The sequence below is a fragment of the Tursiops truncatus genome, chromosome 2 (assembly GCF_011762595.2).
Source record: "Tursiops truncatus isolate mTurTru1 chromosome 2, mTurTru1.mat.Y, whole genome shotgun sequence".
Taxonomy (NCBI): domain Eukaryota; kingdom Metazoa; phylum Chordata; class Mammalia; order Artiodactyla; family Delphinidae; genus Tursiops; species Tursiops truncatus.
The window spans coordinates 29,278,916-29,301,354 of record NC_047035.1 but is presented as its reverse complement, the minus strand read 5'-3'; the positions used below and the strand labels follow the sequence as shown (position 1 = coordinate 29,301,354).

Genomic DNA, 22,439 nt, shown 5'->3' with positions numbered 1-22,439 from the left:
TGTTACAGAAAAGTCTCAGTTTACAATAGAATTTGACATGTAAAGGCACATGTGTCTTCCAGAACAACCTTTTAAAAATCAAAAATTAATCAGAAAGCTGAACACTGAGACATTTTAATTAGAAATGTAAAACATGTTTATTCAATGTGCAGTTGGTCTTCTAGTGAATTTCAAACTACACTTCTTCCAAACTTCATGCCCATAGCAAGCCTCAGTGTACTACTGATAGATTTAAAATTTATCAGAGTAGTGAAATTAACCTGTTGTTTCCAGGAGTAGAAATTTAACTCATAGAGGTTCTTTTTCTATAACCTCAAGGGAAGAGTGGGAGATGGATTTTGTTATTTTCTTCAAGTGGAGGAAGAGGTTTTAGTAGTTAAAATACAAAATAATAAATTTCAGGAAGTTTTTTATATGTTTCTGTTTATTAAAAAGATAGTAGGAAATATTCATTATTTTATTATGTTATAGTTACATTTAAGCTAGGCATATATTCTGCTAGATGTCCTATAGCAAAATCTTACAATTAAAGTAAATATTCACCATCATTTATTATTTTTACCATGTCTTATGTTTGGTAGACCTGCAAATGCCCCTTTTAATACGAAAGGAACTCCATCATTACTTAAAATTATTTTTCAGAGTGGCCAAAACAAAGCAAAACAATAGGAGACCTAGACAGCAGTAAAGCAACTAGCATCCAATCTCAGCATTAGCACTTGGCAGTGGAATACTGATAACACTTACGTCTAACTTAAGCACTTTCCATTGCTGTGATTTTAGTTGTTTGGCCATGGCATATCTTTACTGAATAAATCCAAGAAGCTGTTTAAAGAAAACATATTCCCGAGCAACATGATTTTTCTTAGGTTTTATATACTGATTCATCCAGGCTCTTCTGGTTATGGAATATAACTTGTTGCTTCAGTAAGTGCCTAAAGAAAAAAAATTGATGGTTACTTCTTTGTTTCCTGACTCTTTTAATTTTGCTAATAAAATACATCTATATTTCTCTCTCCATTAAAATGAATTCTGTAGAATATAACTAGCATTTGCCATAATATTGTTATTATTTAAACAAACATAAGCCTTTAAATGAAAAAAATGTGAGGCTATAATTTTAAGCTTGACTTGGTACATTATTTTTGTTTATTTTTTGATACCTCTGTTGAGACATAATTCACATACTGTACAATTCACCCATTTAAAGGGGTGACATTAGTATATTCACAGAATTGTTCAACCATCACCACAATTGATTTTAGAACATTTTCAACACCCCATAAAGAAACCCCGTACTCCTTAACATCACCTCTTCAATCCCTCTCATTCCCCGCCATTTAAAGTGGACAATGCAATGGTTTTTGTTAGTAAATTTATTTATTTATTTATTTATTTATTTATTTATTTATGGCTGTGTTGGGTCTTTGTTGCTGTGTGCGGGCTTCCTCTAGCTGCGGCGAGAAGGGGTGCACAGGCTTCTCATTGCAGTGGCTTCTCTTGTTGCAGAGCACAGGCTCTAGGCACGTGGGCTCAGTAGTTGTGGCATGCGGGCTCAGTAGTTGTAGCTCATGGGCTCTAGAGCTCAGGCTCAGCAGTTGTGGCGCACGGGCTTAGTTGCTGCGTGGCATGTGGGATCTTCCTGGACCAGGGCTTGAACCTGTGTCCCCTGCACTGGCAAGCGTATTCTTAACCACTGCGCCACTGGGGAAGTCCGCGATGGTTTTTATTATAGTTGTGCAACCATCACCACATGCTAATATTAGAATATGTTCATTACCTCAGAAAGAAACCCTGTACCCATTACCCCTATTCCCCCCAGCACCAACAAATATACTATCATAATAGATTTGCCTCTTCTGGACATTTCATATAAATGGAATCATACACTATATGGTTCTTTGTACTGATTTCTTTCATATAGCATTATGTTTTCAGGTTTTTTCTATGTTGTAACATGTATTAGCATTTCGTTTCTTTTTATAGCCAAATAATATTCCATTGTACGGATATGTCACATTTATCATCCATTCATCAGTTAATAGGCATCTAGATTGTTTCCATTTTGAGCTATTATGCATAGTGTTGTGTGAACATTCATGTACACATCTGTGTGGACACATGGTTTTATTTCTCTTAGGTATATACCTACAAGTAGAATTACTGAGTCATGTGGTAACTCTATGTTTAACATTTTGAGGAACTACCAGACTGTTTTCCAAAGTGTCTGCACCATTTTACATTCCCCGCAGCAGTGTATGAATGTTCCAATTTTTCCACAGCCTCACCAACACTTGTTATTTTTTGTCTTTTTGATTATAATCATTCCTAGTGGGTGTAAAGTGGTATGTCATCAGGGTTTTGATTTGCATTCTTCTGATGGCTAATAATGTTGAGTATCTTTTTGTGTGCTAATTGGCCACTTGTATATTTTTTTGGAGAACTGTCTATTCAGATCCATTGCCCATTTTGGGGGTCCTTTTTTATTACTGAGTTGTAATAGTTTTTGATATATTCTCTAGACACAAGTCTCTTATCAGAGAAATGCAAAATTTTTCTTCTGCATTATTTTTAAAAATTCATTTCTATAGCATTTTTTTTCTGAACAACTTAGTTTCTTTCAGTTAGTTTCTTTTTTTAAATTTTATTTATTTTATTTATTTATTTCTGGCTGCACTGGGTCTTCGTCGCTATGCGTGGGCTTTCTCTAGTTGCGGAGAGCGGGAGCTACTCTTCGTTGCAGTGTGCGGGCTTCTCATTGCAGTGGCTTCTCTTGTTGCGGAGCACAGGCTCTAGAGCACAGGCTCAGTAGTTGTGGTGCACGGGCTTAGTTGCTCCGCGGCATGTGGGATCTTCCCAGACCAGGGCTCGAATCCGTGTCCCCTGCATTGGCAGGCGGATTCTTAACCACTGCATCACCAGGGAAGTCTTTAGTTATTTTCTTATAGTACTTACTATTTGGAATCAAAAGTATTTCTAAGGCTGTCATTTGTTTAGCCTCTGTGTGTGCCAAGAACTTTTCCTGTATTATTTTTAACGCTGATACCAACCTTGTGAAATAGCTCTGTAATCCCCATCTTGTAGCTGAAGAATTTGAGCATTAAAGAAGTTAGTAAACTTGCCCTGGATCACACTAGTACCTAAATAGTAGAGTTGGACTCTTCTCCACAACTGAAACTGGTGATAATATTCATCAGTCTGGGAAGGTTAGCAAGTTAAAGGATAACTGACCATGTAATTCATAGCATCGGATTTCAGGATTGTATGTTTAATTTTTCCACTATGGAAGACGTTGCTCTGGCTTCCACGGTTTAAAAAGAACAATGGTTTCTCAGTAAGATCTTTTTTTTAAAATTTTTTTTTATTTTTGGCTGGGTTGGGCCTTTGTTGCTGTGCACGGGCTTTCTCTACTTGTGGCGAGCGGGGGCTACTCTTTGTTGTGGTGCGCGGGCTTCTCTTGTTGCAGAGCTCAGGCTCTAGGCACACGGGCTTCAGTAGCTGTGGCATGTGGGCTCAGTAGTTGTGGTGCATGGGCTTAGTTGCTCTGTGTCATGTGCCATCTTCCTGGACCAGGGATCGAACCCGTGACCTCTGCTTTAGGCAGGCGGATTCTTAACCACTGCGCCACCAGGGAAATCCCTCTCAGTAAGATCTTATTAATCAGAACTCTGCCCCTTTCTCCCGTAGACTCTGCTTCTCAAGGCCCTCAACACCTATCTTCCAGAAGTAGTTTCTGTAACTCAGGCAACAAAACTTTAAGATCAGGATCACACTTCAGTTAGGAGTAGTTACATAACAACCAGAAAGGTAAAAGCCAATAGTAAAGCTTAATGGGTTACTGTTGAGCCCCAAGTCAAAGCATATTTTATTTATTTATTTTTTAAAAAACAGTACATGTTCATTGTGGAACTTTTTTTTTTAAATAAATTTATCTGTTTATTTTTGGCTGTGTTGGGTCTTCGTTGATGCACGCGGGCTTTCTCTAGTTGTGGTGAGCCGGGGTTACTCTTCGTTGCAGTGTGCGGGCTTCTCATTGTGGTGGCTTCTCTTGTTGCAGAACACAGGCTCTAGGCTTGCAGGCTTCAGTAGTTGTGGCATGCAGGCTCAGTAGTTGTGGCTCGCAGGCTCTAGAGCACAGCCTCAGTAGTTGTGGCACACGGGCTTGGTTGCTCCGCAGCATGTGGGATCTTCCCAGGTCAGGGCTCGAATCCGTGTCTCCTACATTGGCAGGCGGATTCTTAACCACTGCGCCAGCAGGGAAGTCCAAAGCATATATATATATATATATATTTTTTTTTTTTTTTGCGGTACGTGGGCCTCTCACTGTTGTGGCCTCTCCCGTTGCGGAGCACAGGCCCTGGACGCGCAGGCTCAGTGGCCATGGCTCACGGTCCCAGCTGCTCCGTGGCATGTGGGATCTTCCTGGACTGGGGCATGAACCCGTGTCCCCTGCATCGGCAGGCGGACTCTCAACTCCTGCACCACCAGGGAAGCCCCAAAGCATATTTTTAAATACATAGTTTTGTTTATCATTTTGAAAAGAACTTGAAAAGTTAAAAATAATATTTGACAACAGAAAACCTAGGGCCTTTGCATTTCTGTGTATGTTTTAGGATCAGCTTGTCAATTTCTACAAGCTGATCCTAAAATTTTTTGGAAGTGTAAAGAACTTAGAATACCCAAAACAATTTTGAAAGAGAAGAAAAAAGTTGGTGGACTTAAGCTATCTGATTTCAAAACTTACTCTAAAGCCATAGTAATCAAGGACAGACATATAAATCAAAGAAACAGAACTGAGAGTCCAGAAGTAAAGCCTTATATTTATGGTCAATGATTTTTTACAAAGGTGCTAAAATAATTCAATGCCAAAAGGATATAATCTTTTCAACAAATGGTGCTGGGACAATTGAATATCCACATGCAAAAGAATGAATGGAAACCCCTGTCTCACCCTATCCATCATTCACACAATCCCAAATTAACCCCAAATTGATCATAAACTGAAATGTAAGTGGTAAAACTCTAAAACTTCTAGAAGAAAACGTAGGAGAAAAACTTCATGACCTTGGGCTGGGCAAAGAGTTCCTTAATATAACAGTGATACATAGAAGAAAAAATTGATAGATTGGACTTTGTCAAAATTGAAAACTTTCACACTTCAAAAGATGCCATTAAGAGAAGAAGTATTTAGGGAATTCCCTGGTAGTTCAGTGGTTAGAACAACGCGCTTTCACTGCCAGGGGCACTGGTTTGATCCCTGGTTGGGGAACTAAGATCCCACAAGCCACACAGAGAGGCCAAAAGAAAAAAAGAGAGAGAGAGAGAGAAGAGGTATTTATATACCCGTGTTCACAGCACTGTTCACAATAGCCATGAGATGGAAGCAACCTAAGTGTCCACTGGCTGATGAATAGATAGACAAAATGTGGTGCTTACATACAATGGGATATTATTCAGCTTTAAAAAGGAAGGAAAATCCAATACATGCTGCAGCATGGATGAGCCAGGACATTATACTAAGTGAAATAAGCCAGTCACAGTAAGACAAATACTGTATGATTCCACTTAAATGAAGTACCTGGAGTAGTCAGACTCAGAGATGGAGAGTGGAATGGTGGTTTCCAGGGGCTGGAGGGAGAGAGGAAGGAGGAGTTACTGTTTCATGGGTACAGAGGTTCAGTTTTGCAAGATGAAAAGAGTTCCGTGGATGGATGGTGGTGATGGTAGCACAACAATATGAATGTACTTAATGCCATTGAACTGTGTATTTTACCACAATTAAAAAAAAAAAGATACCATTAAGAAAAGGAAAAGGAGCCACAAACTGAGAGAAAATATTTGCAAATCATTGCAAATCCTGTTAAAGGATTTATAGTTAGGGTATACAGAGAATGCTTACAACTCAGTAATAGGAAGATAACCTAATTGAAAAATAAGGTAACACTTTGGGTAGATATTTCCCCAAAGGAGAAATATAATGGCTAATAAGCACATGAAAAGATACTGAACCTCATGAATCAGAATGGTTGTAATCAAAAAGACAGCAATGCCAAGTGCTGATGAGGACTGAAGAAGCTGGAACCCTTGTGCACTGCTGGTGGGAATGTACTGGTACAGCCAGTATGGAAAACAGTTTAGCAGTTTCTCAAAAGGCTAAACATAAACTTACCATATAACCCAACAGTTCCACTCCTAGGGATCTACCCCATGGAAATGAAAACAGTCTGCCCACACAAAGATGCGTGCACTGATGTTCGTAGCAGCATTATTCATAATAGCCCCAAACTGAAAATAATCTAAATGTCCATCAACTGGTAAATGGATAAACAAAATATAGTATATCCATACAATGAAAAGCTATTCACCAGTGAAAAGCAACAAACTACAGACACATGCAATGTCATGGATAAACCTAAAAAATGTTATGTTAATCAGATGGCCAACAGGCATATGAAAAGATGCTCAACATCACTAAGCATTAGAGAAATGCAAATCAAAACTACAATGAGGTATCACCTCACACCGGTCAGAATGACCATTATCAAAAAGTCTACAAATAATAAATGTTGGAGAGGGTGTGGAGAAAAGGGAACCCTCCTACACTGTTGGTGGGAATGTAAATTGGTGCAAGCCACTATGGAGAACAGTATGGAGGTTCCTTAAAAAACTAAAAATAGAGTTACCATAGGATCCTGCAACCTCACTCCTGGGCATATATCTGGAAAAGACAAAGAGTCTAATTCAAAAAGATACATGCACCCCAGTGTTCATAGCAGCACTATTTACAATAGCCAAGACATGGAAGCAATCTAAATGTCCATTGACAGGAGAATGGATAAAGAAGATGTGGTATATATACACAATGGAATATTACTCAGCCATATAAAAGAATGAAATAATGCCATTTGCAGCAACATGGATGGACCTAGAGATTATCATACAGTGAAGTAAATCAAGACAGAGAAAGACAAATATCATATGATACCACTTATATGTGGAATCTAAAATATGATACAAATGAACTTACATACAAAACAGAAATAGACTCACAGGCATAGAAAACAAACTTATGGTTACCAATGGGGAAAGCGTGGGGCAGGGGGGATAATTTAGAAGTTTGGGATTAACAGATATACAGTACTATATTTAAAGTAGATAAACAACAAGGACCTACTGTATAGCACAGGGAGCTATTTTCAATATCTTGTAATAACCTATAATGGAAAAGAATCTGTAAAAAAAAAAATATATATATATATATATATATATATATATATATATATATCTGAATCACTTCGTTGTACACCTGGAACTAATACAACATTGTATGTCAACTATACTTCAATTTTTAAAAATTATGTTAAATGAAAGAAGCCAGTCACAAAAGACTTAATATTGTATGAGTCCCTTTCTGTGCAGTGTCTAGAAAAGGCAGATTTATAGAGTTAGAAAGCAGATCAGTGGTTGCTTAAGGCCTGGGAGGGGAGTGGAGATTAACTGTAAGTGAACAGAAGGTATCTTAATTGGGGTGATGGAAATATGGTGGATTGTGGTGACGGCTGCACAATTTTTTCAGTCATTGAATTGTACATTTTACAGTGGGTGCATTTTATGAAATAAATTATACCTCAGTAAAGCTGTTTTTCAAAAAAAAGGAGATGATACCTATCTCATAGGGGTTCTGTGAGGATTTATTAGAACAAGTGCAGGTATAAACTAGGCATTCAGTAGATGACAATTACTATTTATTGTTATTATTTTTGCTATATAACAGCAGCATCTACTGTTAAGACACCAGAGTTAGCCACATAACATCTGAACCTCCTGTTATAGAAAACCAAAAAGGAAAGGGAAAACGTAGCTAAAGCCTAATTTTGTATGATATCATTTACTGACTTCTCATTCAGCATAGGATGGGGGGCGGGGGGCAGCGACAGTTGAATTGTGAAGTCATAGCAAAGAGTGACAAACTTTCTTTTTTTTAAGAGTGACAAACTTTATATTTTTATAATCTTTCCTTTTTAGGGGGAGTAAAACTTGGATTAGGAGATTTCATTTTCTACAGTGTTCTGGTTGGTAAAGCTTCTGCAACAGCCAGTGGAGACTGGAACACAACCATAGCCTGTTTTGTAGCCATATTAATTGTAAGTATACACGGATTAAAAACGTGTCAGAGCTCATCTCAAAATTCTGATTAAAAGGTGGTCCTTTTAACCCCAGCTAGGCTGAGTGTTCCAATCACCTGGGGAGCTTTTTTAAAAACACAAATAATTGGACCTCACCTGAGTAATTCTCTACCTGGCCACACATTAATATCACCTGGGAGCTTTTAAAACTGTGGGTCTCTACCCTGAGATATTAGTGGGCTGGCCAAAAAGTTCGTTCAGGCTTCTCCATAAGATGTTATGGAAAACCAAAATGAAGTTTTTGGCCAACCGAATATTTAATTTGTTTTAATTGTGTGTTTTTTTAAAAGTTCCCCAGGAAATTCTGGTAAGTACCTCCGAGTAGGAACCATTGCTTCAAGCCCAGCAGCATAGATAATGTAAGGAATTAGATCAGTCTTAAAGGGGTAAGCAGATCCTCACTTAGTCTGCGTTTGGTGGTGGTATTGTGTTTAAGGCCACGACCTGCAGCATACAGTGTCCTTTGGGCAGTAAGTATGAGGCAAGAAAAGCTAACTCAGTGCACGATCACACATAGATTTTGCTTATAGTGCTACAACGTGAGCCTGAAGCTTTCAAGACAATGATTTAAGTAAATAACTCATATTTCTTATTGCTATTTTTGCTAAAGATGTGATATCTTTGATATATGTGAATGAAGTTGGATGAGAGGTTAGACGAGAGCCTTTACTTACGCATTTATTTTATGATTACACTTGTGATTTATCTTGATCATATGACCAGTTAGAATTTTCATTTATTTCTCTTTTGAGGTTAGTTTTCTGGATGTGTTGAAGCTTTTAAGAAGAAAATTACTTACTTTGGATAAACCTTAAATGCAGCTCACCCTCCAGACTTTATAGTTAATGTCTCAGTAACTAGGATAAAAAATGGGGTGTATTATATAGCTGCTCTGTGTTTATAAGAAAACAGTATACACTTTATAAACAAACTTTTATTGGTTTATTCCATGAGCACCTTTTTGCCCCCAGACAGCATAAAGAATGTTCTTCACCTCTGGGATTTTTAGCTAGCCAAAGTAAACCTACAGTAGCCATCCCAGTAGTTTAGATAGAAATTTCAGTATTGTTTATTTGTTTTCAAAAATAATTTTACTTATTTTCAGATTCTATTCCCTATCTAGAATTAGGGATGAAATATCAACAGTGTATGGATAATGATCTCTGTTGCAAAGGAAAATAAATGTTGTTTCCAGGTTTAATGAAAAAATTTTGTTCTAAAAGTTAACGTCAAAGGATTGTATTGAATTAACTAAATTAAAACTGAGACTTGTGATTGAGTTGATTTGCACAAAATACTTGCATAATTATGTCTGGGTTTGTGTCTTTTCCCCTCTTCTCCACAGGGTTTGTGCCTTACATTATTGCTCCTCGCCATTTTCAAGAAAGCATTGCCAGCTCTTCCAATCTCTATCACCTTTGGGCTTGTTTTCTACTTTGCCACAGATTATCTTGTGCAACCCTTTATGGACCAATTAGCATTCCATCAGTTTTATATCTAGCATATTTGCAGTTAGAATCTCATGGATTTTTCTCCTTTGACTATAATAAATCTGGGGAGGACAAAGGTGATTTTTCCTGTGTCCACATCTAACAAAGTCAAGATTCCCAGCTGGACTTTTTGCAGCTTCCTTCCAAGTCTTCCTGACCACCTGCACTATTGGGCGTTGGAAGGAGGTGTCTACAGAAAATGGTTTTGAACATGTCATTGTGGTGGACCGAGTCCCTCAGTGCAGAAACTGCCAGATTTGAGGGACAAGAACAAGGCAAAGTGATGAGCCAGAAAGTTGCTGTGCTCCCACCAGCAGGTTGACCTTTGGTCACAGGTGGATTTTACCAACGCTGCAGACTCTCAGGACTACCATTACCAAGAGGTTAAATGAAATGGTTTAAACCAAACAGGACTCTTCATCTTAAACTACATGTTGAAAGTCAACCTAATAAATCTGTATTGAATTCTGAACCTTTTCGCGAGATACTGTAAGGAGAGCAGGCACCAGAGCAAAATGGAAAGATAGAAAGGGGCTCAAACTTTCAGATTTTTTGCTGAAGACTTACCATTTTTAAATAAGACTTTTTTTCACCTGAGGTGTAGGTTGATTTTGACACTTGTTCTCAAGCACTGAAGCTCGTTACCATCTATGGCTGCCATTTCTTCCCAAGGCCAGTCTGAACTTATTTGAGGTTGCTTTATCTTAAAAGTCTTAACCTCAGGTTCCAAATGCAGTCATTTATTTCTGGAAAGAGTGGAACTATAACTCAACAATTCCCTATTACCCTTAGGTAAATTCTGGATTTTCCACCAAATTCCTAACTTTTAGGCATACTTGTGGGTTCACTTGCCCCCAGGTCCCTCCCTCCTTCCATCTCTCTCCCGGTACTCCCCTCACAAGCACTTCTCCTATACAGCGAATAAGACAGCTCTGTTGTGGAAGCAGATGATCCAGTTGTTCTAGGATTTTGCTCTGTGTGTGGTGCAAAGAATGTGTCATGAGTCAATGCTACCAGCCTTGCTTTCGTACTTTCTTAAATAGCAAATGCAATGTGCCCAAAGATGGTAGGATTAAAGAAGAGTAAGATGGCTGGTGAAGCACTTTCTGTCCTGGTTTGTCTTTTCTTTTTAACTACAACCCATTGTCTCTTGACAGTAGGTCAGAATTTGAACCAATAGCCAAAAGCTGGTGGTTTATAAAGTTTATGAGTCAGTTGTATCAGTACAAAGCTTGGAGATAGCTGTTACTTCACTTGGTGAGCTGTGGGAGAACCAAGGGTCAGGGGGAGAACCAGCAGCCAAGAGGGGAGAGGAGGGGCCTCTAACAGCCAATGGGACAAGATGAGCTCACAACCTGGCCTGGGAAGGAGGGGATCCGAGTGATTCCTCAAGAACCTCACAATGGGTGCTTTGTGTTTTCCCTTCCACGTTACCTTTAGTTTCAATGTACCTTTGTGAGAATTGGGCTGCAGAGTTCAGGCCCTGTGCAGTTCAGCTGCGCCAATGCACATGAACAGAGCCTCCGCCTGCGAGCACACGGCACCTCTGGATGAAGCTTTGCCGGGGCACACCCCCTCTTTTACCACGGACAGCCCTCAGCCATGGTGATCAGACTCTAAGCATTTGTGAGAAACTTAGTTTCTCCTTGTGGCTGAAGAGAGGCCAGCTTTCCCTCTGTTTCCTGCTGCTGTCTCTCCAGCCATCATTTGATCTGGTTTGGGGTTCTCCTTGGAGTTTAGAGTATTTGTTTTCTGTCATGGAATATTTCTTATAAGAAACTAACTTCAGGAGTAATGTGCTGGTACTAACCTGTGTGTAAAAACTGGCTCCTCTTAGGCCCTTTTTCCCAAGATTTTCTTTTTCTCCTCGGATATGTGACAGTGTGGGTGTTATCTTCCAGGAAGACATGAAGCTCAACAGTTACAACAAAGCCACCTGAACACTAATGTGTGATTTGAAGATTTGAAGCAGTCTTGAAGGGAGCCCTGACCTAGAGTAGTTTATTTGTGTGAGGATCCCAAACATGCTGTCTCTTTCATGAAGGGTTTATCTCTGAAGAGGGTGTGTGGTGTGTGTGATTGTGTTCAAATCCATCCTTTGTATTGCTGTCCTATGTAGAAAGATTGCCATAGACCTGTCACTTTCTGCAAGGTGGAACCACATCTCAGCATAGAGAGAATACATCTTATTTCTTTAAAGCACCGGTCTCGGACGCAGACTTTTCCTTTGAACCTTCTTAGAGTCAATTCAGTTGTTTCTGAAATATCAAAATGCTAGTCTTCCACCATGAAAAATAGATTGTCACCAGAGAAAACAGTAGCAATTCCACTGAGGATGCACCCTCGCCCAGGGGCAAGGGCTGACTGTGGAACCAGACAGAACAAATGGTAAAACCTGACCAGCCCAGCTGACCTGCTTAATAAAAAGGGGAGGACAGTAGGAAGAAGGGCGACCACTGATGTCTGTGTCCGACGGGCCTACAGAAGAATAGAGAGTGTTTACATACAGAATGTTGCCACAAATTAGCCTATGGAAATACCAACCATATTTGGAGGATTTGTAGAGGATTTTTTTTCAAAGAGGAAGGGATCGCTTCTCTGTTTTTGATTCTCACCAGGTTAGTGTGTGGTCCTCAGATCACAGCTCTCACTGTAAATAGCTCTCTTGATCAGAAAAAGGAGCTTTCTAAGCAACTTGAAAGAAAATCATAAGTGAACAATTTATTTATTTCACTACAGAAGCAACAACTGACGAGGTGGTGTTTTTACTTTTAAACTCACGGATCCCCATTTTTCAAAGTGTCCCTTGATTTTAAAAACCCTCCTTCCATAACAGATGCCCAAACAAATAATATGTTTAGTACTCGCCCTTTACTTGGCCTCAACAAGCTTTATATATGTAGTCTTGATCGTATTTTGTAATATGTGAGACAGAACTACCACATACGATCTTCCAAGGTCAGACATCTCAAGGAAGCCTCTGATCCTGACCCCCAGTGCCTGGCCTTGCGTATTTGCCCATTCATGATCTAGCCCTGAAGAAAATGAGCTCAGAAACCACGATGAAAAATTTTGTTCAATGTCTTCTGTGTTGCTGGCATGGTGCTGGAGTCTAAGGATGCAAAAATGAGTAAGATGTAACCTCAGAATGTAGCTATAGTCTCTTGTTTTCTGGTAACTACCAGCTTTAACTTCTCTAAAATATTAGCTACCTGTCAATAACCCCTTTTCATGGTAACTGTTATTGAGGGCTTATAAAATTGATGTTATGGTGACTTGAGTCTTCCAGAAACCAATCCTTCCAGTAAAGTACTCCTTTTTCTCCAGATTTGCGTTTGTCTTTCTCCTCAACTCCAAGAGGATCCTGAACGCTGAGTTTGGGAAGAGACTTGAAAACTGGATGTTTGGTTTTGCCCTGGGATGAAATAATATCATCATAAATTTGAGCCAAGAAGTGATCCTTGTGATCTTCTTGCCTCATTTTAAATTCCCCAGACACAGGAGATTAAAAACAGTGGTTTCAGCTCTTCACAACCCTCATTGAAGCTGCAGAGCAGGGTATCCCAGCAAGGCCACCATCACGCTCACATCCCAAATCATCTGGATAGCATCATTGGAACAGTCCTCTCCTCTGGCAAGAAACACTTCAGATCTGTGCATTAAAGATCAGCCTGGTGCTGAAGTGAACTCCCTTCTTGAATGTCTAAGCTGTTTCCCAGGGCCTCGGACAGCTTCAGCGTTGCCCCGAGGAAGTAGTTGAGTCCACCCTGGGCCCTGGAATCTGGTGTTAGCACTTCAGCCTGGTCTGTGTAGCAGGAAGGACTTCCCAGAAAGCAATTTTCCTTTTAAAATAAGTAAATGTTGCAACAGGACAGTTTACAAGTCAACTATCGGAACTGAGTACAGGACTGTCGTGTTTATGGTGCTATCAAGGTGCTGGGGTGTGGGTTTCAGTGGGATCATTTACCCTCACGTGTTCATTGTCTGGCTTTTGCTTCTACAGACATTGATTTGTACACGATTCAGACAGACTGTGAATACATCTTTTTTAAATACCTTTCAAATTCTTGGTAAGATATAATTTTGATAGATGAGTGCAGATTTTCCTGTTTTTTGTCAAATTAATAAAGACCGCATGACTCCAGCTGTGCTAATTTTCTTACATGAAAGTATTATAATATGTAACTGTGAAAACTATTCAGCGATTATCAGGAAACAGTCTAGAAACACAAATGCATTGTTTCCATCATTCACTCATAATAAAGTGGTATGGATTATAGCAGGCCACATCTCTGAAGGGTACGATATTAAATCTATTTATGGAAAGTCTCAACTATTTTTTTAAATTATTTATTTATTTATTTTTGGCTGCATTGCGTTTTCGTTGCTGCACGCGGGCTTTCTCTAGTTGCGGCCAGTGGGGGCTACTCTTCGTTGCAGTGCACGGGCTCTAGGCACGCGGCCTTCAGTAGCTGTGGCATGTGGGCTCGGTAGTTGTGGCTCGTGGGCTCTAGAGCACAGTCTCAGTAGTTGTGGCACACGGGCTTAGTTGCTCTGCGGCATATGGGATCTTCCTGGACCAGGGCTCGAAGCCGTGTCCCCTGCACTAGCATGTAGATTCTTACACTGCGCCACCAGGGAAGCCTTCAACTATTCTTAACACTTAGTTTCTGAAGACTGTTTCTTCTAGAAAACATCTAACTCAAATTAATGTAAAGACTATCAAAATAACTTATAGGATGTATGTTGTAGTACAGTGTAGATATTTCATAAGCTAGAGGATTATCTTTTAAAAATTATTATGTAGGTCACATGAATGGAAAAAAGCAACATTACTTTTCTTGACCTGGTAGAGCATAGGTTGTCCTATCACTCTACCCCCAAACTCTACAAAGCCTTTTGTTTCTACACAGTGAATTGCATACACGGTGTTGGGAATTATTGGTCAAAAATAAGTTTGTGGCAGAAAAACCAGAGTTGGCCTATTTGTCTTCAGAAGAAGCAGAGGAGAGGTGGTAGATGTGTTCCTGGGTACATTGGCCAAGGGCATCAAGAAGCAAAGAAGGTAATAAAGATGTTAAAAAAAGAAAAAGAAAAGAAACATAAACTATTAAAAAAAAAAAAAGGTGTCTTTCCCTCCTACGGGAATCAGAAGCATCATTTGCTTTTATGAGTCTTGTAGGCAGTGTCACTAGAGTCTGCCAGAGCAGCATCATGACTTGTCCTCATCAGCTGACAGCTATCTGATTCTTAGGGGCCCTGATAATGGTGCTCTCGATGAGAAGGAAGAATGTCCTCAAGCAGATTGAGAAGCAGGAGTAATGAGGCTGGATTTCCTGCATCACTAGGTAAGTACCACAGCTTTTTGTAGCACCACCACTCTCCCTGGGGATTCTTCTGTGGGTCAGAGTCAGAGGAGGCCCTGCCCACCAGTAGCTTAGGATCTGGTTAAAAGTGAAACAGCATGCTTGAGTACAAGCAAGTACAATGTTGGCTCACTACATGATCTAAATGGGAAAGCAGAGTAAGGAGGGATCCACAAAAGACAGGGTTTAAAAGCAGAGTTTCCGGGCTTCCCTGGTGGCGCAGTGGTTGAGAGTCCCCCTGCCGATGCAGGGTACGCAGGTTCGTGCCCCAGTCCGCGAGGATCCCACGTGCCGCGGAGCGGCTGGGCCCGTGAGCCATGGCCGCTGAGCCTGCGCGTCCAGAGCCTGTGCTCCGCAACGGGAGAGGCCACAACAGTGAGAGGCCCACATACCGCCAAAAAAAAAAAAGCGCAGTTTCCTCCAGCAGCATAAGGTTTGAACCAAGTTTGGGAACAAGGGAAGAATCTGAATCGTCAAGAAGACAAACAGCATAAGCTAAAAAGGAGGAACGTGGGAGACACCCAAGGATAATCGGATTTTGAATTCAGTTGATTTACTCAGAGGGAAACCTAATTTGTTAACTAAATCTGTTTCCATTTTTACTTAGACTATACCTCCTTCATTAAATGACTTGTAGAAACCGTGGACGATGATGACCTGACCTACCACAGGGACCTTTCAACACAGGGCCTCTTATTCTTGACAAAGATTGATTCTCGTACATGGGCTGGCCCTTCTGTGCCTGGTATGCCAGACCCTTTAATGGAGGGAGATGGAAAAGCCTCAGAAACTAAGTTGATGGGAGTCTTAATTCTTGGGAGAAAGGGTGACATACTCTTGCTGACTCTGTCTTTTCTTCCCCTAAAACTGTTTTAATTATGTAGTAACCCAAGGTTAATTCCTTATGCAAAAGAGAAAAGGATTTTGTTACCCTTTTACCCATAGAACACCTCGAAGTGGACCGAGGATGAAATTCTGATTGGATTCGTTTTCTTGGGTAGCAGACCTAGTCAAGAACCACTAACCTCAAAGATGTACGTACAAGGATGATTTAAAAGTGGAAACAACACTGGCAGCTAGATAAAAATGTTTATACTACACCTAAATACCTGAAATTAAGTGAGTTTTTTAAGGGTTGGTGCATCCTCTCCCAGTAAGGTTATCACATATCTGTCAAGGAAACCGAGGAGAGAGTTTTTTGGAACTTTATCCTGCACTTAGATTTTCAGAGATTTTGCCCACCAAGAACTGTATAACTCATTTGGGAAATAATTTGTTTTTCTGTTTACTAATCGGATTTACCTACATCTGCCATAAGATAGCATAAATATTTAGTGAAATGACTTGAGTTTTAACTTGCTTGAGCCAGATAGATGTGAATGTGTGATTTCCTCAGATTTTCTGAGATGTTGAAAATGACCTCCCCGCCACCTTCCGCCGTCGTGGAATCTCATTGGGAAGTCTTATTTCTGAGACGCCAAACCCAGCCAGAAGGTCATCCAGTTTGCAACGGTCATCAGGCTTGAGTACTGTAACATCCCAGTGGGAGGGAAGGGGCTTTCCTATGCTGGGTAACCTGCACAGGGCCCGGGGGCAAGGTCTGAGGATGCCAAGAGGGTGTCCACTTTCACCCTGATTCCCTCCATGTCTGTGCTATCTCTAAGGCAGGCCTGGGAGAGATGGGCTAGACTCTGTTTTTGTTAACGTGGCTACTCTGGTTCTCAGGTTACTTCACTGGGCATTTGGAAGTGAGTTCCATGGCTGTTTGTTAAGGGCCTTCAGCCTCTGTGGGAACGTCACGGTGCAGCCAGCCTGCCCAGGGGTTAATGTGCTATTGACGGCATCGCCTTTTTGACTCTGCTGATGTTGGATCCTATCCTCTAAGCCCGGGGACCCCTTTGGTGTCAGATGGGCCCATGGCAATGACCCCAGAGCAGCCCACCCTCAGGAGTGACAGGAACCCGGGTCCTCTCCCTGTCCCATCATCCTTTGGGGAACTCTTTCTAACCAACAAGGGTTAGAATCCCCCCTTTCCTCGATTGTGCAATAGATAAACTAATGACTTAAGTAAGTAAATAATGAAGTCATAGACTTGTTACAAGTGATTATGCAACTTTTGTCATTAAAGAGATGATTCACCAAGGCACTCCAAGCATTCATTAATTGCCGCATAAATTGATTTTTGTTTTTAAGTCAAATGCACTGGTGAACATTTTTGTGAGGGGAGGCAGGTGATGTGACCCAGAGAGGCCCTGTCCCAGTTGGAACTCCCCAGAGACCAGGCCTGGGAGCTGCCAAGCTGGGGGCTGAGGAGAGCAGCCAGCAGCGAGCTGAGCTCCCTCCCCATCGGCCCCTGGGTGCTTGGAAGGTTGCCTGTCTCTTCCTGGCAGTGCTCCAGCCTTCTGGCGGGGGAGGCCTGGTCGCCCCCTCAGCGGCCCGGGGCTCCTGCCCCTGGGGCTGGAGATAAGTCTGGCCACATCTCCCCACTGGGAACTCAGCCAAGCCAGCTGTTTCCCACAGCCCCTCCCTGACTCACCCCGCCTCTGCCCAGCCAGTTTCTCACACGACAAGCCCCTCCCTCCCAGACTGTGTTGCTCCAGGATTCTGTCTCTGGCTGGTGGGGGCCGGGGACCTGCTTCTTGCCTCCATCTCCCTGAGGTTTGATGTTCCTGTGGCTCCCTCTCCCTCCCCAACACACTCCTTCTTCGTTATTCTCAGAGCAGACAGCCTTTGTCTGCAGACTGGCTCTCTGGACAGGGAGGCTGGCAGAGGAAACTGTCTCATGCACCCTGATGCCTCTGAGCCAGACCAGTGTGGGCACCTTCACATAGACCACAGAGGTATGCCTTCTGCCCAGCCACCCAAACCCTCCTGCTGCCAGGTGTGGGGACGCGCTGGCCGGAGTGGTAAGAGGGAGCTGGGTGCATGCACTCACCCACCCATCTGGGGCTCCTGGAAACTGCTCAATAAATGTTTGGTGAATACATGAAGTAATGGGTGGATTAGGGGTCCACAGGAGGGGATTTCCATGCAGGATGATATAAACAGGGCACATGTGTGGGAACATGTTTTAAGTAAGAACAAACATTAACCACTTTGCCCTTGTTTACAAGGCTGTGCTGGAGTTGGTGGAGCCTGAGGTCAGTTGGCCTTATCTGCTTAAGAGACCCAGTATTTATAAACAGGTGGTCGGGGTTGAATCCACACAGGATTACTCCTCAGGGAGCACTTGTGACATCTTGAGAAATACATGGGTTTGTCCTCGGCCAGTGTCGCCATGTTGAATGCAGGAGGAATAAAGGGTGGTACGGTTCTTAATACTTCTCCTTACCCCTCATTTAACCAAGAAAAGCCCCAGAGGAACGTACTTGCCCCATAAAACCAACGTCCGTTGAGCATTTACTATTAACGTGCCCAGACCCTACACTGAGCCCGTCACAAGCATTGTCTCAGGTCATCCTCACCTCACCCGTGAGTAGGGTTATCCTCATTTTACAGGTGAGAAAATGGAAGCTTCGAGAAGATGAATAACAGTCCCAGACGCATACAGCAAGAATGTGGGAGGGGCTGCCCCAGGCCTGTGCTTCTTACCTCCAGGACAGAGGGCACTGTGAGTTGGATCACCTCTCTGGGCCTCCGGTTTCTCTTCTGTAAAGGCAGACAGCATTTCTCAAATTTTCTACCTAAAGCTGCTCAAGCAACAGAGGAACGTGAGAGACCCTGAGGGTCCTGGGCACAGCCCAGAGTGGCAGCCACGGGCAGAAATGTCTCTGGAGTTTTAAGAAAACAAAAGTTGTAATTTTATTTCATAATGCATTTCGTTGTTGTTTTATTCTGGTAAAATGCACATGACATAAAGTTTACCATCTTAATCACATTTTTTTGTTTGTTTTTTGGCCGTGCCGTGAGGCTTGCGGGATCTCAGTTCCCTGACCAGGAATTGAACCCGGGCCATGGCAGTGAAAGGCCAGAATCCTAACTACGAGGACACTAGGGAACTCCCTTACTCATTTTTAATGATTATAGTTCAGTGGTATTTGTATTTATAATGTTGTGAATAGTTTAAATGTATAGTTCAGTGGTATTTGTATTTATAATGTTGTGAATAGTTTAAATGTATAGTTCAGTGGTATTTGTATTCATAATGTTGTGCAGCCATCACCACCATCCATCTCCAGGACTCTTTTCATCTTGCTAAACTCTGTATCCATTAAACACTAACTCCCCATTCCTCCTCCACCCCCGTCCCCAGCCTCTGGTGACCACTATTCTGTCTCCATGAATTGCCTACTCTAGGTAACTCCTATAAGTGGAATCATACAATGTTTGTCTTTTTGTATCTGGCTTATTTCACTTAGCACCCTGTTCTCAAGGTTTGTCCATGTTGCAAGTCTGTAAGTCTGTTTTAATACAAAAGTAACCACAACACCACTTATCTTTAAGTGGCATTGTACTCTAAAATAGGGGTCCAGGATGATGGGTCTGAAATTTACTGGTTAGAGAAGCACAGCAAAAAGATAAAAAGTTAGTACTTTCCCCCTCATTAAGTTGAGTGTTGGAAAGTCTGTTTCTGAGTTGCGTGGTGCAGGTCCTCTAACTTTCTGGGTAATGTTTCCAGGCCTTGGGCACAAGGCACAGTCACCTCTCCATTTCTGGGCTGAGAATCATCCAAATACAGAGGTTGAAGCAGCAGAGGAGGTAAGCAGTGTCCTGAGAGAGTGATGGAGAGAAACCCAGAGGAGAGGATTTCAGGAGCCTTGGCTGCTGGCCTCCAGGGCCCCCAATCCAGGAGCCGTCCCTGGCAGCCCACAGGGACAGCAGCCACAGAGCAGGAGACGCCGAGCCAGAGTCAGAACCCACAACAAGAGAATGACACCTTGCCCTCGCTCTGCAGTGACTGAGGCAGCGAGGCCACACTGCTCCGCCGCGGGACACCAGCTGTGCTCTAGAGGCCAGGCCACCCATGCTAGGCTCAGAGGGACCCTCCAGGCTGTGCTCTGCAGGCTGGCCTCACACCCCATGAAGGCCAGAGCCCTTCCCCCTCAGGAAGCAGAGGGTGGGCGAGGGGCTCTCCTTACACCAGCCCCTTAATGTCTCCAGGAGTTCAGGCAACTGGCTTCTCCAGAGGAGACTGTAGCCTGGATCCTTGCAGCGTGTGCATGCGTGTGTGTGTGTGTGTGTGTGTGTCCATGTGGAAGGAAGGGGATGAGATCTCTGAGGATAGACCTGCTGGGTGGGAGCCAATCAGGACAAGTTTTCTGGAAAACCCCTTCTTTTCCTCCTTTTTGCTGCTCTCCAGTCTTCCGCCCCAGGGCAGTGTCCTGCCCACACCCCAGGGTCTTCACAAGGCCTCAACCTCCCCCTGGTGCCCTGTCCCAGGATCTGGGTTCAGGCCCCAGGGCACAGAAGGACATCCCAGGAATTCTGTTCTGTTTTGGATGGCCCTTGTGTCAGTGGGAGGGTTGAGGAACCTTTATTTCTGTCCCAGCTTTGATGGTAACACTCCTTCCAAGGCCAGGTGGCGTGTGATGGCCTCTCGTCAGCCATCCTGAGCATTGCCCTCTCATGTCTCACTTCCCGTTCAAGGTCCTGACTTGGATGTGGCAGCGGGAAGGAGGAAAGGGGATTGGTGTGGAGGGGTGCAGACTGGCACCGAGTGTGTGAACGCTCTCCTTCCCACCCCCCCCCCCCCCCAACTTTGAGTGGCTATATCGAGGGAAATGGATGTATGTATTGGAGGGTGGGGAGAAGTAGAGAGGTAAATGGAGAAATCCTCAAATGTGAAGTGTTCTCTTTTCCCTTTTGGATTCGTAGTGGGCTGCAGCATAAGTTGTGACTTTATAGTGGAAATATTTGAATATTCAGGTTGTAAGCTTTGTTTTATTCTAAAGGAACCCACAAGGGTAGAATGCAGTGCCCTACTGGAAGGTAAACTCACCAAGGGCAGGACGATCTGTGTGTTACAGTCCACGGCTTGGGAGAGCTGCTGTGCAACCCTGTGCTTAGTGACATTGCTTCGGTAGCTTGAAAACAGCCATGGGGTGTTTACACCATGGAAACTGATCAACGCTACAAAGCGGTGCTTTTTCTCCTCCAGAGAGCTGGTTGTTAAGCGTTTACCACCGCCGGACATTTACTCTCTCCATAGGCACTCAGGTGTTCAAGGACTGAATAAATTAATAAACCACCATCCGAAACAGAAGAAAGGAGAGAAGCGGCGTTCTCTAAGTTCGGGTCAGCAGATACCGAGTGCTGGTGCCACAGGGTGAGAGTGGACATTTGTTCTCTGGGGTAGCCCCGCGCCTGAACTCCCACCTGGGGAACCTGCCAAGTCTTGTTTCCCGGGTCCTGGCAGTCAGGGTGCCGACATGCTCCTGTTGGGGCTGGAGTCTAGAAGGGGCTTTTTCTGGGGGTGACATGGGTCAGTATTGCCTAAAGTCAAGTGTCCAGCAGGATGTCCTAACCAGCACTGGTCCTGGGCCATGATCTATGACCATTTCTGTGATTCCAGCCCATTTCTGTGCCTGATTCTCTAGCTTCCTGTCAATTCCAGGAGCTCCCAATGTCCTTCCTCTGAATAAATTTTCTAAGTTAGCCATGTCCTTTTCTGCAGATTGTAACCAAGAGCCCCGTGTGTCAGGTCAGGTTAGGTGCACGGGAGATCTATTGGGGGAAATGCAGCAAAGATAAAAGGAAGGGAGCAGAAGCAGAGAGAGCCTTTCGGAATGCGGTGTAGCTCTGGCAGCTGGAGACTGTCAACCAGCCATGGTTCCCGCACCACTCTCTTGAGGGGCACCTTCAGGGCCACTACCAACCCCTGGTACAGGGCACAATGATGAACAACACAGACCACTGCCCTTGCAAAGTTCACAACTTAAACGGAGAAAGAGAGACAAATGCATCACTGCAGTAGTTCAAAGTGCTAGGGCAAACCCCATACCATGGGAGCACAGGGAAGGCTTCCTGGCCGAGGTGCATCCCGGGAGCCCTGAGGCTTTTGAGGTTTCGCCATCTCCCTCTTCTCTCAGCTCCCCATCCCAACCCAGCCTCACAAAGAGATCTGGCCACTTATTTCTTGGCCGTGTCCCTAGATCTGCAATCTACAAAGATGTTCAAGATGTAGGGAATCCAGGATACGGGTGGAGGGAGCATGGGACAAAAGGAACTAAGTTTTACTGAGCACCTGGTAGCAGCTTTATAGAAGCCAGTTACTTCCCTGCTCCACCACCCTCTGCGTGAGGCTTGAGTGAGCAAGTTGAGACAAGGAGGTGACATGACTTGCCCTAGTTCACACACAATGAGAGGCAGAGCAGGTTCCTGCTGCTTCTGCCATCCCAGGCTAACCCTACCCCCAGCCCCAAGTGGAAGGGAGCCTGGTGCAGCCACAGTGAGTGTGA

General features: G+C 43.1%; 2 protein-coding genes across 4 annotated transcripts in view; both read left to right on the top strand.

Annotated features, from left to right (window-relative positions):
• PSEN1 (presenilin 1) overlaps window positions 1-13,820 on the top strand; it is a 77,910-nt gene extending 64,090 nt beyond the window's left edge. For both annotated transcript variants that reach the window (XM_019921714.3, XM_019921707.3), the window contains exons 11-12: window positions 8,026-8,144; window positions 9,532-13,820. In XM_019921714.3, the coding sequence (XP_019777273.1) occupies window positions 8,026-8,144; window positions 9,532-9,687 (275 nt within the window). In that variant the 3' untranslated portion in view covers window positions 9,688-13,820. The remainder of the gene's footprint in view (window positions 1-8,025; window positions 8,145-9,531) is intronic.
• An 8,591-nt stretch (window positions 13,821-22,411) lies between these two features.
• The window catches only part of PAPLN (papilin, proteoglycan like sulfated glycoprotein), a 42,711-nt gene continuing 42,683 nt past the window's right edge, over window positions 22,412-22,439 (top strand). For both annotated transcript variants that reach the window (XM_073799286.1, XM_033850916.2), the window contains exon 1: window positions 22,412-22,429. The gene's annotated coding sequence lies outside the window, so the exon portion shown is untranslated. The remainder of the gene's footprint in view (window positions 22,430-22,439) is intronic.